This window comes from Tympanuchus pallidicinctus, unplaced genomic scaffold, assembly GCF_026119805.1.
Source record: "Tympanuchus pallidicinctus isolate F22 unplaced genomic scaffold, pur_lepc_1.0 scaffold26, whole genome shotgun sequence".
NCBI classification, from domain to species: Eukaryota; Metazoa; Chordata; class Aves; order Galliformes; family Phasianidae; genus Tympanuchus; species Tympanuchus pallidicinctus.
The window spans coordinates 2,025,319-2,045,486 of record NW_026294743.1 but is presented as its reverse complement, the minus strand read 5'-3'; the positions used below and the strand labels follow the sequence as shown (position 1 = coordinate 2,045,486).

Sequence of the window (20,168 nt, the reverse complement as noted above, 5' to 3'; positions counted from 1 at the left end):
CTATCAGCCCTACATATGAACAACCAACTACCAGCGCTTTCACTGATAAGGAAAGGTGGCTAAAGTTACAAAGCACTTTGAATTTTCCTTTTTTGGAATAAGAGCAGAAGCTGCAGAGGTAAATGGCATTTGCTGAGACAGGCATTTAGAGGTATTTGCTATCTCACACTCAGTGTCTACATTTTGGCTTGTACATCATACTGAAGTAGGAGCTGAACTCCTTTTCTCGAATAAGTATAAAGCTTCAGAAAACACAATCAAAATTAATTTCTTCGCATACAAGACAGATTGCAACAAGGGTATAGGCAGATTGTCACTGAGGTAAAATGAATGTTTACAATGCCACAATTCATACGTTGATGTTGGTCCGAAGTATACCCAACTGATAAAGTTTACATAATTTAGGGCCGTTCGCAAATAGACGCATACAAGCATACTAACTTTCCGTTTCCTGTACTTTTGTGGTACTTTCTATTGAATCACATAAAAATACTTTCTCTTTTCTTTACCTTATCTAGTTTTACAAAGACGCAAAGGATTGGTGGCTGTTTGGCTTCTATTTCTGCATGCCACTGGCGTGTACTGCCATCTTCTATACGCTAATGACTTGTGAAATGTTAAACAGAAGGAACAGCAACTTGAGAATTGCTCTCAGTGAACACCTTAAGCAGGTAAATATTAGGACCACCAGTGTTTGAAAATACTATTCTTCTGTCTTTGGGTTAATTTAGAAATGTTTCTATGTTTGAATAAGTTACAGAAATAGGAGGTGAGGATGTTGACTATTTCTGATGTTAAGGTATTCAGTCCATCCTGGAACACAAGACTAAATCGTAACATAAGGAGATACTAAAGGCAGCTCAAGAAAGTAGTGCAATTGCTGTATTTCCTCTCTTAAGAAAGTGTGATGGTTGTGTTCTCCCGTTCATTAATCTTTGTAACTACAAAGGTTTTAAAATAAAATTTTTCTTGCCTCTTTATTACTACATGAGTCCTTCCTACTTTGGCACACTTTGATACGCAATTTTAGGTTCATATGAAAAGCCGCTCTAGAATAACTTAGTTTAGAATAGAGATTTTTTTCAGTCTTACTGCACTGTGGCAGTTACTATTGCTGTAGCTTCACTGCTTTGAAAAGTGCAGTAAGACTAGGACAAACAAATGATCACAAAGTCACCCACAGAACCATCAGTTCTCACTATGATGTTTTTGTAGCACTGTCTGATTTTTCATTCCTAACTGAAATTTAAAAAACAATCTGTAGTTTTTTCTCTGCAGTTAGTCAGACAAGAGGGTATAATATTAATTTCAGCCCTTCAAATTTGACTTTGTTCCAAACTTCACATTTACAGGTATGAATCTCTAGAGCAGTTCTCTCTAGCTGAGCGAGCTCTTTCAGAGATTCCTTCTCTGCTGCCACATTTCAGAACAGGGCAGATTAGAGGGATCGTTGCCTTTCTCAGATTTTCCACCTTCTTCCCCTTATCAGACCCCAGGACTCACAATTCAGCCCATCCTAGGGCCACACAAGACTACTCTACCCATTAGAAGGGCAACGGTATGCTCAGGGGAATCTGCCCCCCAGCTTTCACAACTGGATAAGCAGTGCCAGCACACTAGTTGGACTGGATTCTGGAGGATGAATTTATGCCTCTGTTTACCAGTACTCGTCCCTTTGTCGCTTTTTGTCCTTCTTTCTTTCTTCAGTCTTGTCCACATTATTTTCCAGTTACGTTTCTTCTATTTTGATAACAACTGCTTTATAAGAAAGAGGAAACACTAATTGTGCCTAATGAGACTTGCTCATACGTTCAAGATTCTTAATAACAGCCTCGAAATGCTTACTCCTGTCACATTACAAAGACAGTTCTAGAAGTGGTATTCTTATCCCCACTTAATCCACTTTATCAAATCCACACCTGCCAAAGAACGCTGGTAGACATCGCCCAAAATCCACTAATACATCAGTAAATCTTGAAAGTTGTGTAAAAAATCCATTAAATATAATTTTTTTCCTAAGCATTGAGATTAAGCTGTAATATAGACAATTCTGTAATTTTGCTTGTAGAAAGAATCCGTAAGAACATCAAGATCACATTGCAAGGATAACAAAATTATAATACTGTGCAGTACCCTTCTATGCAACAGGATGTGTACCAAATATAAGATATCATGGAGAACGATATCCTGACTAAATACGTTGTACAACAGAATTGTTATTGCCAATTGATTTGGGTGCCTTGAGTTTACAAATTACTTCACATAAAGGGTTACCTGAAAGTGTTTTTATCAAATAGGAGTTATCTCAGTTTCCATCATACACGAAAAAAATTTCCTAGAGAGTACGTATGTTTTTAAAGAAAGCGATTTATCTGATAAACTGCCAGAAAAGTAGTCCACTAGAGAAGAATAAGAAAGACTGGGAAAGCTGTCAGGTTTTAGAATGCTCAGCAGTGGATATTGTTAGCCTAACAACTACTAAGTCCTGACAGCTGTATGCTCCAGCTGTGCCAGTTTCAGTGATGAGCAGGTAATGTAGAGGACTGCCAGAGTTAAATACAGAGCAAGACTCATTAAAAACAGTTCAGAGGCATCAGGTGGTCTGGAAGCTGCACTTTCCTTGCATGGTTATCTAAACAATTTAACTTTACTGCTAACATCACTACAATCTCTTATCAGTATGAACTAGACACTAAATCATTATTATCTTATTTTTCTAGCGCCGAGAAGTCGCAAAGACAGTTTTCTGTTTAGTAGTGATATTTGCTCTTTGCTGGTTCCCCCTGCATTTGAGCCGAATTTTGAAGAAAATGGTATACAATGAAAGAGATCCCGGCAGATGTGAACTGCTCAGGTACTTCATTTTCCATATCAATAACTTATTTATACTCAAAAAATACATCATGCCATGCATTTGAATATTATGTGAGAAATGTCACTGTACATGCAACTTCATTTTATGATTTTTCAACTACACCCATTTTCAGGTGGATGTTCTTACGGCGTAGCACAATTACAGTAAATACTATATATATTGCCATTGTAATCTCTTTCCTGGGGCTCTTGAATTTCTGCGAGACTGCCCGCTATAGGTATCTCATGGTAAAAGATAGCAGAGGTGAGAAAGAATTTGTTTCTGTGACAAAAGAGATTGCAAACAGGAAAACATGTATGCTTCCACAGCATATGAAGAACAAATTTTGATTTCTTTTTTTGTCATCCAGTTTCTTGCTGCCATTGGATTATATCAGCATCAACCTGGCAACTATGAACTCCTGCATAAACCCAATAGCACTCTATTTTGTGAGCAAGAAGTTTAAAAACTGTTTTCAGGTAAGATCTTTCTGATACTATGTCCAGCTGATAAACAGTATTCAATCACTCAGCTGTTATCTTTCTTCCTCACCTAGGAGGAGAGGCATGCAAATGAATAAGTTGTCTCCAGCTAGCAGGTCACATTGCAGACATATAAAACTCAAAGAGGAAACTGTCCACTTTATCTGAAATGCTAGATCAGTAAATAAGTCTGACACAGTCTTCACATGTAAACAATCAGCAAGATAGACACGCTCTTGTAAGTGGTGCTTATAAGAATGTGACCTGTATATTAAATAGAATTCAGTTGATATCCTAATTCACTGCTCTAGAAGAGCAAAAAAGACATTTACGTAGGGCACTAGATCTGACAGCAGTTAAACAATCCCAACTAAAGTTTTCAGACTTTTATATCAAAGCAGGCACTTCAGTTGACCTTGGTAAGTAAATAAACATTATGGCTTCTGCCTGCATTCTTCCAGTTCCTACACTGGAAAACATATTTTAAGGCTAAAATAACTGCGACACCATGCCTCTGCAAGGCCATAATGACAGAAGGAAAATGAGAGCAAATAGTGTTATAGGGTGGTGAGAGGGAAAAGGAAGACATAGTTAATGTGCAAAGAAAAACAAAGACAGAGCTGTACTACAACACTTTCCGAATTCAAATAGGCGACACAGAATATCGAAAATAATGTAATAAATGATCAAAGTAGGGAAAGTTTGTCAGGGGAGTATTTCCACATGGCTAACATGAAATCAGCTTTGGTTTTGATGGTCTCCTACTTTCTTTGGGAACAGTGGAGAAGATAACATGTTGACCTGACATCAAGTAAAAGTAACATGGAGGTTCTTCATATCATTACTACATTTTTTTTCCCTTTGCTCTTCCAAAAGAAAACACCACCCAACAATTCTGAGTAATTTTCAGATATGATTTGATCCTTTCCAGCTTCTTATTATAGCTTCCCTTTTCCTTTCTAGTACAACATGATCATTTCAGCCAATCTCTCAATTTTATAATTGAGCTTAATATTCTTCCTCTGCTGATATTTTACATCCCCACCCACACATAGATAGTACATGTATCATAAGACTGGCCACATCCTTCTCCAACACTTCCTGCTAATTTTGCTCAGAGAAGTTTTGGATTTACTGCTATTACTGCCACTAAGGAGCTAACTCTTCTTCCCCTAAAGCAAAGCTTCCATCTTCATAGAGTTAAGCATTAGTTTCTGCAAAAGGACAGGAGAAAAGCTGAAGAGTAATTCCTCATCCTTTCAGGTGAGAAAAGGGGACGTCTCAGCCAGTGATTACCTTCTTTTTGTTTACTTTCTGTTCTTAAAGGTGAAAAATGATACAGAGCTCAACATACTCACCATCCCTTTTCCTAAACTATTTTGCCTTCTTCTAAGATGCGAGAAGAGACCTAAGTCCCTTTTCTCTCTTACATTTTATTTGAAGTGCAGAGGGAAAAACCACCACCCAACTTCTACAATGTTTCCTGTGAAAGCCGTTTTCAAGTCAAAGGCAAAGGACAGGCCTACGTGTAACTTTGTGCCTATAAACCATTTGCAGTCATAGGGCAAAAATTTTGCTCACATGCGCCTATCACTCACTTCAGTGAGAATCCTCTGTTCATTTCAAAATAAAAAGTATTGTTGGCAGCGTTTACAGAGCTGACAGATTTGTGATAACTTTTTTTTTTTCTCCCAAATTTTCAGTCATGTCTTTGTTGTTGCTGCTCCCAGTCAAAAAGTTTAGCGACTTCAGTGCCCATGAATGGAACAAGCATCCAGTGGAAAAACCAAGAATTAAACAATCACAACACAGATCGAAGCAGTCATAAAGACAGCATAAACTGAATACTAAGGACTCTGACACCACTTGGAATCAATCAGAAAAATAACTATCACAACAAAGTTGTTTCTACAAGAAGCCTAATGAGCGTTCCATCATCAATTCAGAAGTGTACGTCCTCGTAGCTATCTCTAGAGTTGACAGACTATAGCTGTGATGCTTTGTGAACTGAGATCTACTGGATGGTAATTCTGTCTCTGAGAGTTGTGACGAGTATGAAACCTAAAAAATGACATGACCCATACAGGTGGTTTGCTCTTCTGAACCAAGCAGAAACTATCCAGCGTTTAACTGGTACATCAGTCTTCTTACCTGATTGTCACTGAGAATTATCACTACGGAATTCTTCCGAAAATATCTAAGTGGAACCTGTGTATATTTCCTCTCTGCCCATTTGTCTTTCAACTTCTGTTTTTGTGGTGGATATATTCCATGCACCACTACATTTTTTGTATTGTTGTCAGTATTTTTACTCAGATTTATTTTGGAAAATGTTTTGTTCCACATCAGTATGTTATTTACTTATTGTAACAAGTCATGATATCAGCTGGGCAGCTCACACTTATAGCACTTGAGTACCCAAAAATAGAAAGATCCATACAAAAGAGCAACAACATTTGGCACTTAAGCACAGATTAATACCAAAAAAGAGGTACTAATAATGCAGTACTGCGCTGTGTTATTTATTTTAAAGCTTTGTACAAAATAAACAATTTATATCAGAAAAATGAATAAAAGATGTCCTCAGACAGGCATCTTACAATGTGTTTTCAATTAACCTGTCATGTTAATTCGTAAACTATATTAACATATTAATCTACTTAGACTATAGCTGCTTTAAATCTGTTTCAAAATGAGTCACTGGAACACGGTGAAATATTAATAAACCTGTTCAAAGAGATCTGAGAATATGATTACTTCCATAGCAACTGTGCATAACACTACTTACACATGGTGAACAAGAAGCTACTACAGTCATAGCCAACACAGAACTGTGGAAGTCCATAAGAGTTGGATATGCACACAGGTATTTTGCGCCATTTGCTTACAGAGGTTTTTTTGCCTTACTCTCACCACGTTCAAAGATTTTAACGAGGTTTGACAGAATTGTTAACCAAAAAATGCTGTTAATAACATATAGAAAAATTTGCTTGCATACATATAAACCAGTATTTTACTTATTTATTTCCACCTATTGTGGTTTCATGGCAAGAGATTCATTGTTTGGTGTAAAAAAATTAATGGCATGCTTATTCAGTAGTGGAATTACACAGCACGATGTCAGAAATGCACACAAACCTGCCAGGAAATCTATAACTCTTTTGTGCCATATTAAGAAACAGTAACTGAATTTCCACAATTTTTTGGAAGTGTTACTTTTCAAGTAAAAAATATGCAGGGTTCTACCGTTATTTACAAGATCAAAATGCTAGTGCCTACAGTGAAGCCTACTGCACAAATTTCCCAAATGTTTACATTCACAAATATCTTCTCAAGTATATTAAAAAAAAACTTTTTAACTTATTTGTTTGCTTTTGTCTCCATGCTCCATGTGTTTATAAATACATACAAAACTTTGTCATGTTATTAGCATAAATACGTTCAGCTGACAGTGCTCTGTAGCAATGCTACTGAATGCAACTCGGCTGAACTTCACTCAAAACTGTTAATCCTCAAACTGTATCAAAAATCAGAGCAAATTAGTAACAATGCTTTCAATATGGAAGGCATAATTATACTGAGTCTTTAATATCCTCACACCCTCGTTGCTGAATGTATTGAGCAGATATTAAATGAAAGAGGAAAACAGACATGGGGAGTGACCTTAAATAAATTGGCACTTCATTTTCTGTAAAAGAGCCAAACCAGAAATTCAACTGCATTTAGTAATAAGTTTTTTTTTTGTTTTTTTGGCCAAGTTCATAAAATGGCTTGTATTGGAAGGGACCTCAAGGATCATGAATCTCCAACCCCCCTGCCACATGCAGGGCTACCAACCTCCATACTTAATACCAGACCAGGCTGCCTAGGGCCCCATCCAACTTGGCCTTGAACACCTCCAGGAATGGGGCATCCACAGCCTCTTGGGGCACCCTGTTCCAGCACCTCATCACTCTCATAGAGAAGAAATTCCCCCGATATCCAACCTAAATCTTCCCTCCTTCAACTTTAAACCCTATCCCCGTGTTTAGCAAAAAAAGTGCTCTGACATTTACCCTTGTGCACCAAAACTACTGTCGGTTTAGTTTTGCTCTGCTGTTGCACAGAAGCTGTTTTCTTCCTTGCATCCTAATAACCTTCCACAAGAACTACCCTTCCTTACTCATCTGATTTTACAGATGTGTTTACATCCCCAGTTTGCAGTTCTTGCTCAACCAAGCCCAACTTTTTCTATACAGAAATCTCTATTCCGCAATTCTATTTTCTGGAATCTTACAGGATTCACCTCTCAGCTCATCTTTACCTGCTATCCATACTTCATGCAGTGTTTACATTTAATACCTCCCTCATATTCATACTTGTTCCCCCTACTCCTGCTTAAAGTTGTCTCCTTCCTATTTAAAGGTTCACTATTCTTTTCTGTTGGGCAGGAGAAGTTATTACCATGTTTTCAGTACAATTCTTGAAATTAATATTTTTACCTCTTGTTCTCCACATGTCCAGATTAATTTCTTTCACTTTTTGTCCAGATTAATTTCTTTCACTTTTTGTAATATCTGTACATCATAATTAAAATCCATTTAACTATCATCATCATATTTTTTTTAATGGACTTCAAAATTGCCAATTCTTGTCAGCATAAAATTTTACTGTTTTCTCCTACGTACAACCTCACTTGTTAAAAATCAGGCACTTCCCAGACATTTGTTTAAATTTAGAACCCAATTACTCTTGTTTACAATATGTTTTATTTGAAACTACCTCACTAAACATTTCCCCTTTGTGTACCTTATCGTTACTTCACAGATACAGCATACATGTGTTTAGTTACATTTAAGTTGCATGTGTTCATTTATATATGAAACTGTGCTTTAGACCTGACCTAGGTACTCTTGCTAAATTGCCTATGTAAGAGTTTGTCCTAAATTTTACTTGATAAAACCGTTATTCGGCTTTCCTGAAAGCAGGTATATGCAGCCATCATGTTTGAATACATTTATTTTGCTTTTAATGCAGTCAGTTTTAGGTCTTTACCTGTCTATACCTACATCTCTCAACAACAATTATGACTCCCTGGCTTAAAAGACAATTTAAAGCAAATCTGATAGAGTTTCAAAGTTACAGCAGATTTTGTGAAAATGGACAGATGGAAGAACGAAAGCCCATGCTTTACAAAAAAGATTGCTGAAATTGAATACATATGCATTCCATGAGTTCACATAATACAGCAGGTTTTGAGAACATGACAGCTGAAAAGTTACTTTGATTAGAGGTCACAACTTGTAAGGCATTTGAGAATAAAACCAACAAACACTCTTGGAAACCAGTATTCATAAGTTCGAGTGCTTGTGGAATTACTGATTTTGCTCTCCCTCTCATCATTTGCATATTTATCACAACCTTGTTACTATATCATACGATTCTTAGAAGCACTACGAGTTTCAGTTTGAAAGGAGGATGGTACAAATTCCATGCATTTCTACACTTAGATCTCTGTCAAATGTCCCTGAGTCAAAGTAAGCCTTTTTTTAAAAAGAAACACACTTGAACTGCATGGCAACACTGCCTGGCAAAATCTCTTTCAAACTATCAGTTGTGGAAAGCTTGGCTTAGTAATGGATGCACACAAGCTCCCCTGAGTTTTGTCCTGCTTCCCACCAGGTGCTTAATCACCGGTTCAAGCCACAACTTAGCATTTCCACAAGGGAAGATAATTACATATTTACAGAACAGAAGTAATCACAAAGTTGCATAGGAAAAAAAGAAAAAGAACACAAAAAAAAAACAATAAAGCAAATGAACAAAAAACAGGTTTGTCTTAACTAAGAAACACACTCCAAATGTGGGGAAAGAAGATAATAGAAAACTGTAGGTCATGTTCACTTTCTCTAAATGCAAACGAAATGAAAAGACCTCCAGTATTCCACCTAGAATCAACTTTTTGTCCTGTACATATATATACACCTGCTTCTGAAATGAACTCTTGCTGGAGTCACAGCTTCGCACTGTCATAGGCTACCATTGCTTTTGTTACTCTTCATCTTTTTAAAAACAATGCTAAATTCTTAATTATTTTGGAACCTTAAGAATACAGGACTGTGGCTCTTTTCTGCCAACCATTCACTAGCAAGCACTCAAACAAGGCGGGAGTCACAATAGAATGCAGGAGTTTGGAAGGAAACTTGAGCTTTAGGCTTTCCCCGGAAAGACCATCAGCCCCCAACCACTGCCAACTTGACACAGCCAAATTCACTGTCTACAGAGCACTTTCTTTGTAACTACCCAAAAAGCCTATCCATATCCTAACTTTACATGTCCTTTACATGCCTGCTGCAGTTACACAGACCAGTTTTACTGCAACAACTTCACGCTGAAATCAATGGGGGTACATACCTCAGAAATACAGAAATGTTATACAGAGGAATCACAGAATCAATATTTACTAATGCAGGTACATAGCATGCTGTATTTCTGGAGCATTGACATATATAAGAGCAAAACACCTCTTTGGGGGTGCGCCCTGCTGACTTCAAGTGAAAACCCTTGCTATTCTCCTGCTACACAGACCTCTGGAATGTGCCTTTCAGAAGAATTTTATCTTCTGTAGCTGATTTCACACTTAGCTGTTCTAAGGATGTATTTTGCGGCTTTGGGAAAACAGTTTACACCAAATAAATGCTGCATGAAGACATCACATACTTCCATTCCCGCTCAGAAGTTTTTGTCACAAGTATAAGCATTTTTAAAGCTTGTTTTGTATGCAAATAAAGTTAACAAGTGAAATAATAAGAACAGCTTATAACACACGTGCAAAGAAAAGAGTTAAATGTCAAAAGAAAAGGAGCTTCTATAGCTAAACCAAGATGAAAATACTTATTATCAAGCTTTGTTTAATAACAGTATATTACTTTTTTTAGTTAATCTGCAGGTAAAATGTAATACTCTCTCCCTTGAATGTCAGATAAGAGTAACAAGATATGCTTAATTTATAGGATAACCTGCTAACTCTTTCACTGTTGAGTTTCTATGTTAATACAGATAATTAATTTAATGAACACTTTACATCTATGGCACTACTCTGTACCCCAAATTACCATACTTTAATGTGTGGCAGTGGAAAACAGTGACAGCGCCTCCTACTAGGATTTAAGTGCTATGAAGTAATAGAAGGTAACAAAGAAGAAAAAACATTTGCCCACCCCTTCCAACAAACAGTGACAACTCAAAAGCAGTGCAGTCTATCTGGAGAGATACTGCTCCCTTGGCTGCTAACCCTTACATGAGGGTGAGGAGAAGAGGATCCGGTCCCCACACTTACCAGTCACTCAAGAGCAAAGCTTGCACCTGAGCTCCCGGGTCAGCCCTGCCTTCTCACCTGGTGCTCAACCACTGGTTTAGGCTGTGACCTGGCCATTCCAGAGGTATTAACAACAATTTATTACAGTCGGTGCCAGGACAGAAAATGCAAAGGATTAACTATCCCAAATAAACAAACAGTGCAACTCAGGAACAATTCCAATCTCATCAGGGAGCTGAAAATCTATTTCAAATACACGTTGTACAAATACCCTAAAAATTTTTCCGAGACTATACTTCACAAGCCACAGCAATGTAGCCTGCACTGCAACCATAAAAAGCATTAAAAATGAAAGCCAATAATATTTAATGCTAATATTTTATGATGACTAAGTGATCTACAAGAAATTCTGAGCATTACCTGTTTTAATTATCCAAACTGTGCAGTATCCTTAGAACTCTGCAGATTCAAAAGACAGAAACTTTCTCTCAGTCTGTAGATCAGTTAGAGAAATGAGAAGCTGCATATTGAATTCTAAATTCTGAGTTCCCCTACTCAGTGCTTAGAGTTTGCCCTTGATATTTCTTTGCTGTTACCTTGTCCTCTTCCCTGAGATCTAATTCTTGACATACCACTGCCAACAAGTAGGACGAATTAACTTATACTGAACTCTTCACTACATCCAATACTCCAAAAGTTTACACGACGCAGGCCTAAAGCTGGCCTTTGATTTTACTATCCTGTTCCAAAAATTCTAGTGCAAACATACCTTATATTGTTAGGGTAGTTACTGAAAATAAAGCTAAATAAAATAAGACAATTTTAGGGTAAGTGAACATAGGAAACAGAGTAAAATTAAAGGGAAAAAGAGCAATTTAGCATTGGTATTGAAATTAGCTTTTATCTCTAGGAAAGGCTTCCTATCAATTCTTTCTTCAAAGCCACTTCAGGCTCACAGTGAATAAGATGATGAATGGGTCTGACTCACATCGTGAAAGTAAATGATTTATACAGTCCTTATACTAAGCTAAAAGTCATAAAATTGGTAATGCTTATAAAAAGATAGGCAATTTTGAATTTCCATTTGCGATGGATTAACATTTACACTGCAAACAGTTCCAGAGTTATGAACTACAGATAAAACCAGATAAAATAATTTTAATCTAGATTTGGTGTTTGTACTCTCAGTACAGAGGCAAAAAGCTCAGATTAGACAGACCAAACACCTCAGCAGCGTAGTAAATACAACTTGACATTTCACTGCAATTAATGGTTACTGGCATCCAAATGAATTCATTTAGAACTAGGTCAAACACATTTGTGGAAGACATGATTTTTATTACGAATCTCTGCAAACAAAGGCCTGAAAGAGCAAATCTCTTCAAGACTCAGATTAAAGTACTTATTTTATAAAGGAAACTAATATAAACTAGCACCTTGTCCCAAAAGAGCATTTTCCAAGAAAAAGGAAAAAAAAAATTGCTTTTATTTGTGGAGTTGTAGGAGTGCTGCATTAGACATTTCATCAATGTAAACAGTGACTAAAAAAAGCCCTTCAATTCATACTTAAAGTTGATTAACACAGCAATGTGTGCAACATTACAGTGTGGGAGATTTAGCTTTTGCTATATTGCTCGTGATCTCAGAATAGCTAGAGAATTTGCATTTTAAGATGAACAACCTGACATTCACAAATATTACTCGAAAAAGAAAAAGAATCTAGAAGGTTTTACTATAAGCAAGGAAGTAAATCAATTTAATTTTATAATAACATCATAGAATGGATGACACCCTAAAACGAGAAAAGCATGGGCAGAAGATAAATTGTATTAATTGGCAGAAAAAGAAAGGAATGCATCTAAAGATGATCAAAAGATACTACCTACTGGGAAGACTGAATTGTGGAAACAGACCTCCAGGTGACAGCGATAACCAAGTGATATGTCTGCAATTGGAATATAGCAGGGGAAAAAAAAAGAGAAATGTAGTCTGGGGCAAACACAAAGAGATTAAGTGTCACAGGACAGGGATTTAATATGTGACTGTAGTGTGATTTCAAGTGAAATTATTGCATTCAGAATACACAATCATTACTTATAACTTTTTTTAGGGAGTGAATAAACCAATTTCTTGAGATGCCCTTCAAAAGTAAAACTACTAATTAAAAAAATGGTTCAAGAATAAGTTAGTGCTATACAAATAGTTTAGAACTCCCTATGCGAAATGAACACATTCCTGACCAACATAAGAGTCAACTTCATTTTTTATTTGCGTAAGAATACTAATATATTAAAGATTGAAAGAATCTAAAGAGCTAAAAGCAATTATACTGAGTCAGACCTTCCTACAACCTGTTATGATGAAAAGCAGATACCTAGGGAAGGGTAAAAGGGCATTATAAGCACAGAGAAACTTCCCTGATCACTTAAAGCTTGCACCAATTTGAGGGGAGAATCAGTATATTTGGGATAAATTAGAAGTATTTCTCTGCATTCCCCTTTCTGATTGTGTTCAATCTTTTGATACCCACTTCAAAACGCATCAGAAGAATTATGTTAGCAATCAACTAGTTCAAACACAGAGAACAAGCAGTATTACTATCAGGAACACGAAATAAGATTACGTCAAACTCAAGGAAGCACAGGATGTAAGGCAAGAGATGGAAAACAAAAGAAATTATATATAAAAGCACCATTTTCAATGACATTTGATACTTCTTGTTTCTAAGTGAAGTTGGAGAATGCTAAAACTTGGTAAGGTCTGGCAATGGATAAGAATCCACACTCACCCCCCCAAAAAATAAATACAAAATTCTTGAGACTTGCTTGGATTTGCTTCTTCTAGCCATGGTAACTAAGATCTGAATTTGGCCCATGCATGGCTCCCTCAGTATATTTCTTCTGCATAATCTGAGATGAAATACTTTGTAGTTCTAAAATATTTGGATGTGGTTGTAATTAAACGCAAGTATGGTACAATGTTTGGCAAAATCAAAGCATCCTTACATTAGGAAAAGCACAAATAATTTACAGAGCAATACTAGGAATCATACTGCTGGTAATACAGAACTATTTCTTAAATAGGAAAAAAAAAAAATCAAAGCGTTAAAACAATTTAAGACATAGAAATGAACTTATTATATTTGTAACAAAACAGAAGAAAAATATTGCAGATTTGATTCAGAAAATCATTTCTATACTGTATTTTCAAATTCTGTACTGCTCTTCCATCCAGCACTCAAAGATTACTGAAGTTTGTGGGAAAAGAGCTGTTTGGCAGCATCCCAGTCCATAAGGGTCTGAGAATGATGTGTCAGAAACACTCAGGAGGCCTGAAAAGCTGCTTTAAAACATCGAAGAGCTTTTTTTTTTTTTTTTTTTTTTTTAATTGAGGCCCAGTTAGGGGGTTTCAGACTGTTCCAGCTAAGCTGCAGTAGGAAAGTAAGCAATTCATTACGGGCTCCCATAAAGCCTCTAATACTACAATACTTAAACTCCACCATTGCTTTTGAAAAATACCTTTTGGCTTTAGGCAATTTTACAGCTATTAATAAACATTTTTGCTCTCCATTAACAGCTAGTAGCCATCTATTTGAAATGGTTTTAATGCAAAGATTAACCCCCAGCCACATTTGTATGTTGACAAGAATCAAAATCTATTTTCATCTTCAACGTTCTTCCCACATCTCTGTACCAACATTCCCTAGAACAGAAGACTTAGTCTTTATAATTTCATTCTGTAATGACTGATTATCCATACACACAAGCTGTTACAAACAAATACATGCAAAGATAAAAGCAAAATCAAACATATACAAAGGAAGGGAGAAAAAAGCCTACTTTTCTTACCCTCATTTTAACAGTACTTTTAGCCACTTAACAGCTCACACCTCAGAATATTTGAATTTGAATTGCTGTAAAGCTCATTTTAATTTTATAGAGTACTGGAACGGCAGCAGGACCAACCTGGGATATGCACAATGAGGTGTTACAAAAAAGGATGCTCACTCACACCCAAAGACCAAGACTTGCAGGAAGACTCCACCAAGGAGTGATCTCCAGCAAGAGATTCTTCCTCAGTGGCAGCCAGCCTCAAAATGAGATCTAAAAGGGGTGCAGCCAGGCTCCACCCACTTTAGACACAAGTGAATTGCCTTCACCTGTGCTTCCAGGGCTGATCAGATCTTGTTCCAGGTGCTCAATCAGTGCTTCTGTCTGCTACTCAGCAGTTCCCATACAAGTGCTTTAAAAGGCATCAGCAGAAACAGTTTGAACAAATCCCAGTAGAAATGTATAGGTAATAGGTACAATTGATACTACGTACAGGAAGCTTCTTAAGAAGTTTCTTCTTCTATTAATACTCAGAACCGAATTCTGATTTCATTGCCATCATAAGAATTTTCACCTTTGACTTATGGTGAAAAAGATCAGGCATAGGCATAGAGAGAAAGAAACAAAGAGAGAAGAGAGATGGTGTTCATTCTATCCTATCTTACAGATCTCTCTTACTGAATCTACGGCAAATCCAGAAGACGACAAAGCACTGCACTCCTAAGTATCACAGCATCTGATTTTCATCTTCCTGGCCTGCATATCTGAACCCAGAATCCTCTACTAAGAATCTTTTTACTGTGCATACAGGAAAGTGCGTTAAGAAAAACCATCATGTTCTGTGGGGAGGCAACTAATGTAAGCAGGCAGTAACTGAAGAGAACACTACTTTGGATTCCAGTCCCAACACTTACAGTTACTTTCTACCGATTCAGGACTGACTATTTTTCTACTTTCTGTAAAACAAAAACAAAAAACAAACAAAAAGACAAGCTACTCTTTCTCACCAACGTGTCATAACTGCAAGACTTAAATTCCTGAACAAGGAATATATATTTTGGAAAGAGAAATGAAGATTGGAGAATCTTTGCTACATTCTGAAGAGTCTGCTGCCCATTGGCTTAATCCAAAGCAAGGGCTGAGACCTCTCAGACAGAGAAAGGGATTGAACCTGGATCTCATCCACACTTCTGTCAGTTCTAAGCGCTTAGTTCCAGTCTGAAAGGAAACAGATTTTTCCACTATGGGGCCAGTTGCTGCAGGGTCCTGGCTCACTAGGCATATTCACAGCACACCTACTGGACAGACCGCTCCAGGGAGACTTACAGAGGAATGCTTCATTTCTGGACACCTATTGCACATTAGCTTGAGTTAATTACCAGGCTGCTTAGTCTTATAAGGGCTTAAATACCTTAGAGACTGAAATAGCACTGCTGGAGTACTCTTTTTATTACACATCTCTTAACAAAAGCTGCTTAAGCCTCCAATCAAGTGTACCACAAGCGTTACAGAGCAGATGTGTAATTCCACCTGACTTAAACATTAAGTGTTCATGTCTTTTTCTGGGTCTCATCCTACGACAGAATCAACTGCTCAGAAATAATTATGGTATCTGCATAATACTGTATTTCATAATGATTTATAATTATTAAGTAGTTAATAATTAAGAATCTCTGGCTCCCAGATTAGAAACCAACTCATGCCTCTCAAAAGTTAAGAGAGAAAACATACTCTTCAGAAGAAACAGTTGTTACGCTGGCACGTTTCAATTTGATTGAGATTTTCTCATTTAAAACACTTTATCTCATGGATTTTTTGCTGTTGTCTGTTTGTTTTCCAAAGAATATCAACATCTGCTGTGTTGCCTTCCACTTCTGGCAAACCATTAGCAAGATCAATAGGTAAATAACTGAGAAGGCATGACCCAAGCATATCTTTCGTAAACTTCATTTTTGGAGTGGATTTAGAGGAAGTGACTGGAAATACTATATTTAATATTATGCAAGCATGATGCAGAAGTTAGAAAAATCACAGAAATTAAAAATAGGCCTACTAGATCACTTAATCACAACTAGTAGTGAAAAGTGCTGTCTGTACCACATGAACATAAAGGTATGTTAGGAATCTGTAACATTTTATGCTCCAGCTTTACTTTTAAAATGGAAAATCCAGAAGAAAAAACTTAAATAGAATTTTTTCTCCCTTCATTGCTGAAGGATTCTGTAATTCTGGATGTCTGTAAGAACAGTTAGTAGTTTGAAAGGATTGCCAACTACCAGCCCCTTCAGAGCATATTTTTGGTTTTCACCGCTATAATACTTTCGCTGCTCTAAAAGTAATGCCTCCTACTTATTTCCATGAAAATGGCAACAGATACAAAGACCACAGTAGCACTATGATAGAGCAAATTCTCAGCTATGAAATGCTATTTTTCAACTTTGTTACCACCATTATCCAATTTGTGCACCACTTCATGGTGCAAAACCTTTGCACGGCCATCTGGAAAGAGGCTTGTCTTTCACATTGCCATCACCACTGCTGCAATGCACTACCCACCACCTTGCTGTGCTCACATTCGATCTCTAAAAACGTTCAGCAAGCATCAACTATTGTCAGTAGTTGATGCAGTCAGTTCTGCACGGAGGAGTTCAATGACAGTTCTGCTTTACAGGCTCATCCACGTCAGGCACCATTTTGTCAGACTGCCCCACCGCTGTCATCTGTTGCACAGGGAACACTGGTAGGAAAGCTGAATCTCTACTTCCAAACTACCAACACCTGCTTCTGACTTCATGAGTCAACACTACAAAACATTAGAACAAAACATTAGAACTTTCTGAACATTATTTTCAGAGCAGCCCTCATAGAATTTCCTGTAAGTTCTGTTGCAGGGCTTACCAGACTGCTTTCTAAACAAACTTGGAATATGTTAGCTACAAAGTAACAAATTCTCAAAAATCCTGGCAAATGAAACAATTTCCAGGTTTAAGTGTCAAAAAGCATGAGTACAGAGGATGATAGGAAAAAAAAAAAACCAAAAAACACCATCATTCAAACTCAGCATTCCTCTTCTTACAAAACGATGTATTTTGTACTTTTATTCTGAGAACTCCAAGTGAGAATACTGACATCACAGCTGATAGTTTTGAAATTCAGTTTGTTAAATACAAGAGCCTCAATATTAGACCAACAGCACAACCTAGTGGTAATTCATTCCGTCCTCTTATACTCAGTTTGCCTCACTAGAATCTGCACAAATAACCATCAGGCATCCTTCAGCGCACGCGCTTCTTGCTTTATGGAACAACAAAGAACAAAGTTGGGATTTTAAAAGAAAATGAAACTTAAAACTGAGATAATTCAGGAAAATAGAAGACTTTAAAATTGCTTCTATATATAAAGCAAGAATGTAATTCCCAATATGTATATTTTAGCTATACTTAGAACATGCAATTAAGAGCAGTGCAGTTTGCCCTTTTATTTTCATTTCGAACAGAAAATAACCATCTGTATTCACCTTCGTCTGAGAAACTTTACCTGGGTAACATGACTAAAGGACTATACAAATTACTTGGTACTTAGTCAAAAAAGCTAAAAATGCAGGCAACAAAAACAAACCCATAAAAAAGTTCTGAAGTTGTTTTTTTTGCCAGTCAGGTATATACTACAATCAAGAGACAGCTGTCTCTCGAAGGAGCAGGCAATCAAAATAAAAGAAATACAAGATAAACAAACAAAATACTATTTGTGTTAAAATAGCATTCTATAAAAATCCTATTTAGAGAGTTTCAAGTGACTTCTTACAATGATGTCTATGAGTAATTATTATATTCATATGGACATGCATAGAGAAAATCTTGAAGATACTCCTCCCTGGGTGAATTCAGTTTTGTACAGCTGCAAAGTCATTGAGCATATTTCTCACTCTCTGATCACTGAGATATTATCATATTTATCACGTCTGTCTTCTCAGTTGGAAATAGCAGATCAAGTTTGTCCCTTAAAGGAACAGAACTGTAAATGCAGTACTACATCCCTGAACAGCTGAATTACTGTTTGCTTGCTGAGCACCTGCATCATGCTGTAGCAGTCCTCCCTCAGGCCAATACGAATCAGATAAAAGCAGAGTTTCACAGCAGAAGCTGATACTGTGAAGGTCAGATGTAGGTGATGGTGGAGATGACCTTTCCATTTTACTCCTTCCTCATGTTTAAGTTCATATTATTCTTTTCCCTTCCTGAATCACTTCCAGTTGGTGTAGAAAAATTTTATTGCCCATATATTTTTGGTATTTTGCTCATGGTCAAAGTGCTTAAAGCCATATTAGTACGGAATAAATATTTTCTACTAATACTACTCACGGATTTAAGAGAATACGTTTTTCAAACATGATGTCAGGACAGACAATACCTATTCCAAAGACTCAAAAAATCAGAACTTACTTAAGAGAATCACTAGTTTCAGCTTCATGATCTTCTGCTGTTTGACTCATGCTCAAGATATAAACCTGGCAATGCTACCATCTCAGTCCAGTTGAGATAAAAACTAGGTGGAAAGGGAAGAAGGGAAGTCCACTCATTTCTCCACTGCTGAGGAACATAGGCAGGTCCCACATATTTTGTCGTATAAGAGCAATGAACAAAGAGAGATGTACAAGAAATAAAAACTGTTCTCAATCGCAAATGGGTGCGTATATTGTACTTCAATGCTGTAATTACAAAACAAGAGATAACAATCTTCTGATCACAAGTCACAAACTTACGTTCTGAATTGGTATTATGTGGCTGTAAGGACAAGTACTACCTGAGCTACACTGGAGACTGCCTCTCTACTAATCTACTGGATTTGTTTAATTCTGAATGCAATACGTTTATATGGTAATATGTTACCATACCTGGTAACAGTTTGAAAAGATTTTTTTGTTACTGAATTTGACAGAGCTGGAAGGCTATTCTTTTGAGAACCAAATGGCAAGACGACTTCGTAATCATCTTGCTGAATTTCCAAACACTCTGCATGCATTCCCTCTATACAAAACACAGGAATGATAGATAAGCCCTTCTGAGGATTTGTTTATCAGGGTTATTTATACTTGATCATTTCATGTTCATCCCCTCCTTTTACAAAGCCCCTGCTAGTTACATTGCTTAGTATATTTTGAGACATCTCACACAAATGAATAAAACTCTGGCAGAACTTGGCTAAGCAAATACACTTCTACTCACTGAAACAGAAGCTTGTGCTATAAAATGCCAAACAGCCCAGCAATAGTAAGTGGCTAACAAGTCCCCAGGTAGCTAACATTAAAAAAATAAAAATCTGTGTGATCTCGAAAACAAAGAAGCCACATCGTAAATCATCACCCAAACTGATGGCTACAAATGCTTCTGGAGCTGAACAACAGCTTCAGTGATCATCCACAAAAGAGGCAACGAAGTAATCAGAATGCTATGGCAGCACTTCCACAAGGAATATCAATTTCTTAGAACTGATGACAGTTCTGTGATAGAAATGTGACAGACATTTGATTACAAAAAGAAAAAAGCCTAGTACTGGTAACACTCAAGAAACCACACTGAGTTTTTAACTCTCATTAAGTTTTAATGAAATGAAATAAAAATGCATTAGTAATGTTGCTGCTGTGAGTGAAGGTTGAACTAATCAGCAGCGCTCTAATGGAGGCACACCTTCTTAAAGGCCGGCAG

General features: G+C 36.9%; 2 protein-coding genes across 3 annotated transcripts in view; one reads left to right on the top strand and one right to left on the bottom strand.

Annotated features, from left to right (window-relative positions):
- The window catches only part of EDNRA (endothelin receptor type A), a 28,530-nt gene extending 22,454 nt beyond the window's left edge, over window positions 1-6,076 (top strand). Inside the window, exons 5-8 of the mRNA XM_052690227.1 lie at window positions 519-671; window positions 2,721-2,854; window positions 3,225-3,333; window positions 5,040-6,076. Coding sequence (XP_052546187.1) covers window positions 519-671; window positions 2,721-2,854; window positions 3,225-3,333; window positions 5,040-5,180 — 537 coding nt within the window. The 3' untranslated portion in view covers window positions 5,181-6,076. The remainder of the gene's footprint in view (window positions 1-518; window positions 672-2,720; window positions 2,855-3,224; window positions 3,334-5,039) is intronic.
- The window catches only part of TTC29 (tetratricopeptide repeat domain 29), a 356,916-nt gene that overhangs the window by 335,460 nt on the left and 1,288 nt on the right, over window positions 1-20,168 (bottom strand). Inside the window, exon 1 of one of the 2 annotated variants that reach the window (XM_052690223.1) lies at window positions 11,054-11,155. The exons of the other annotated variant lie outside the window; for it this stretch is intronic. The gene's annotated coding sequence lies outside the window, so the exon portion shown is untranslated. Of the gene's footprint in view, window positions 1-11,053; window positions 11,156-20,168 lie in introns of those variants that run through there. 2 annotated transcript variants of the gene reach the window in all.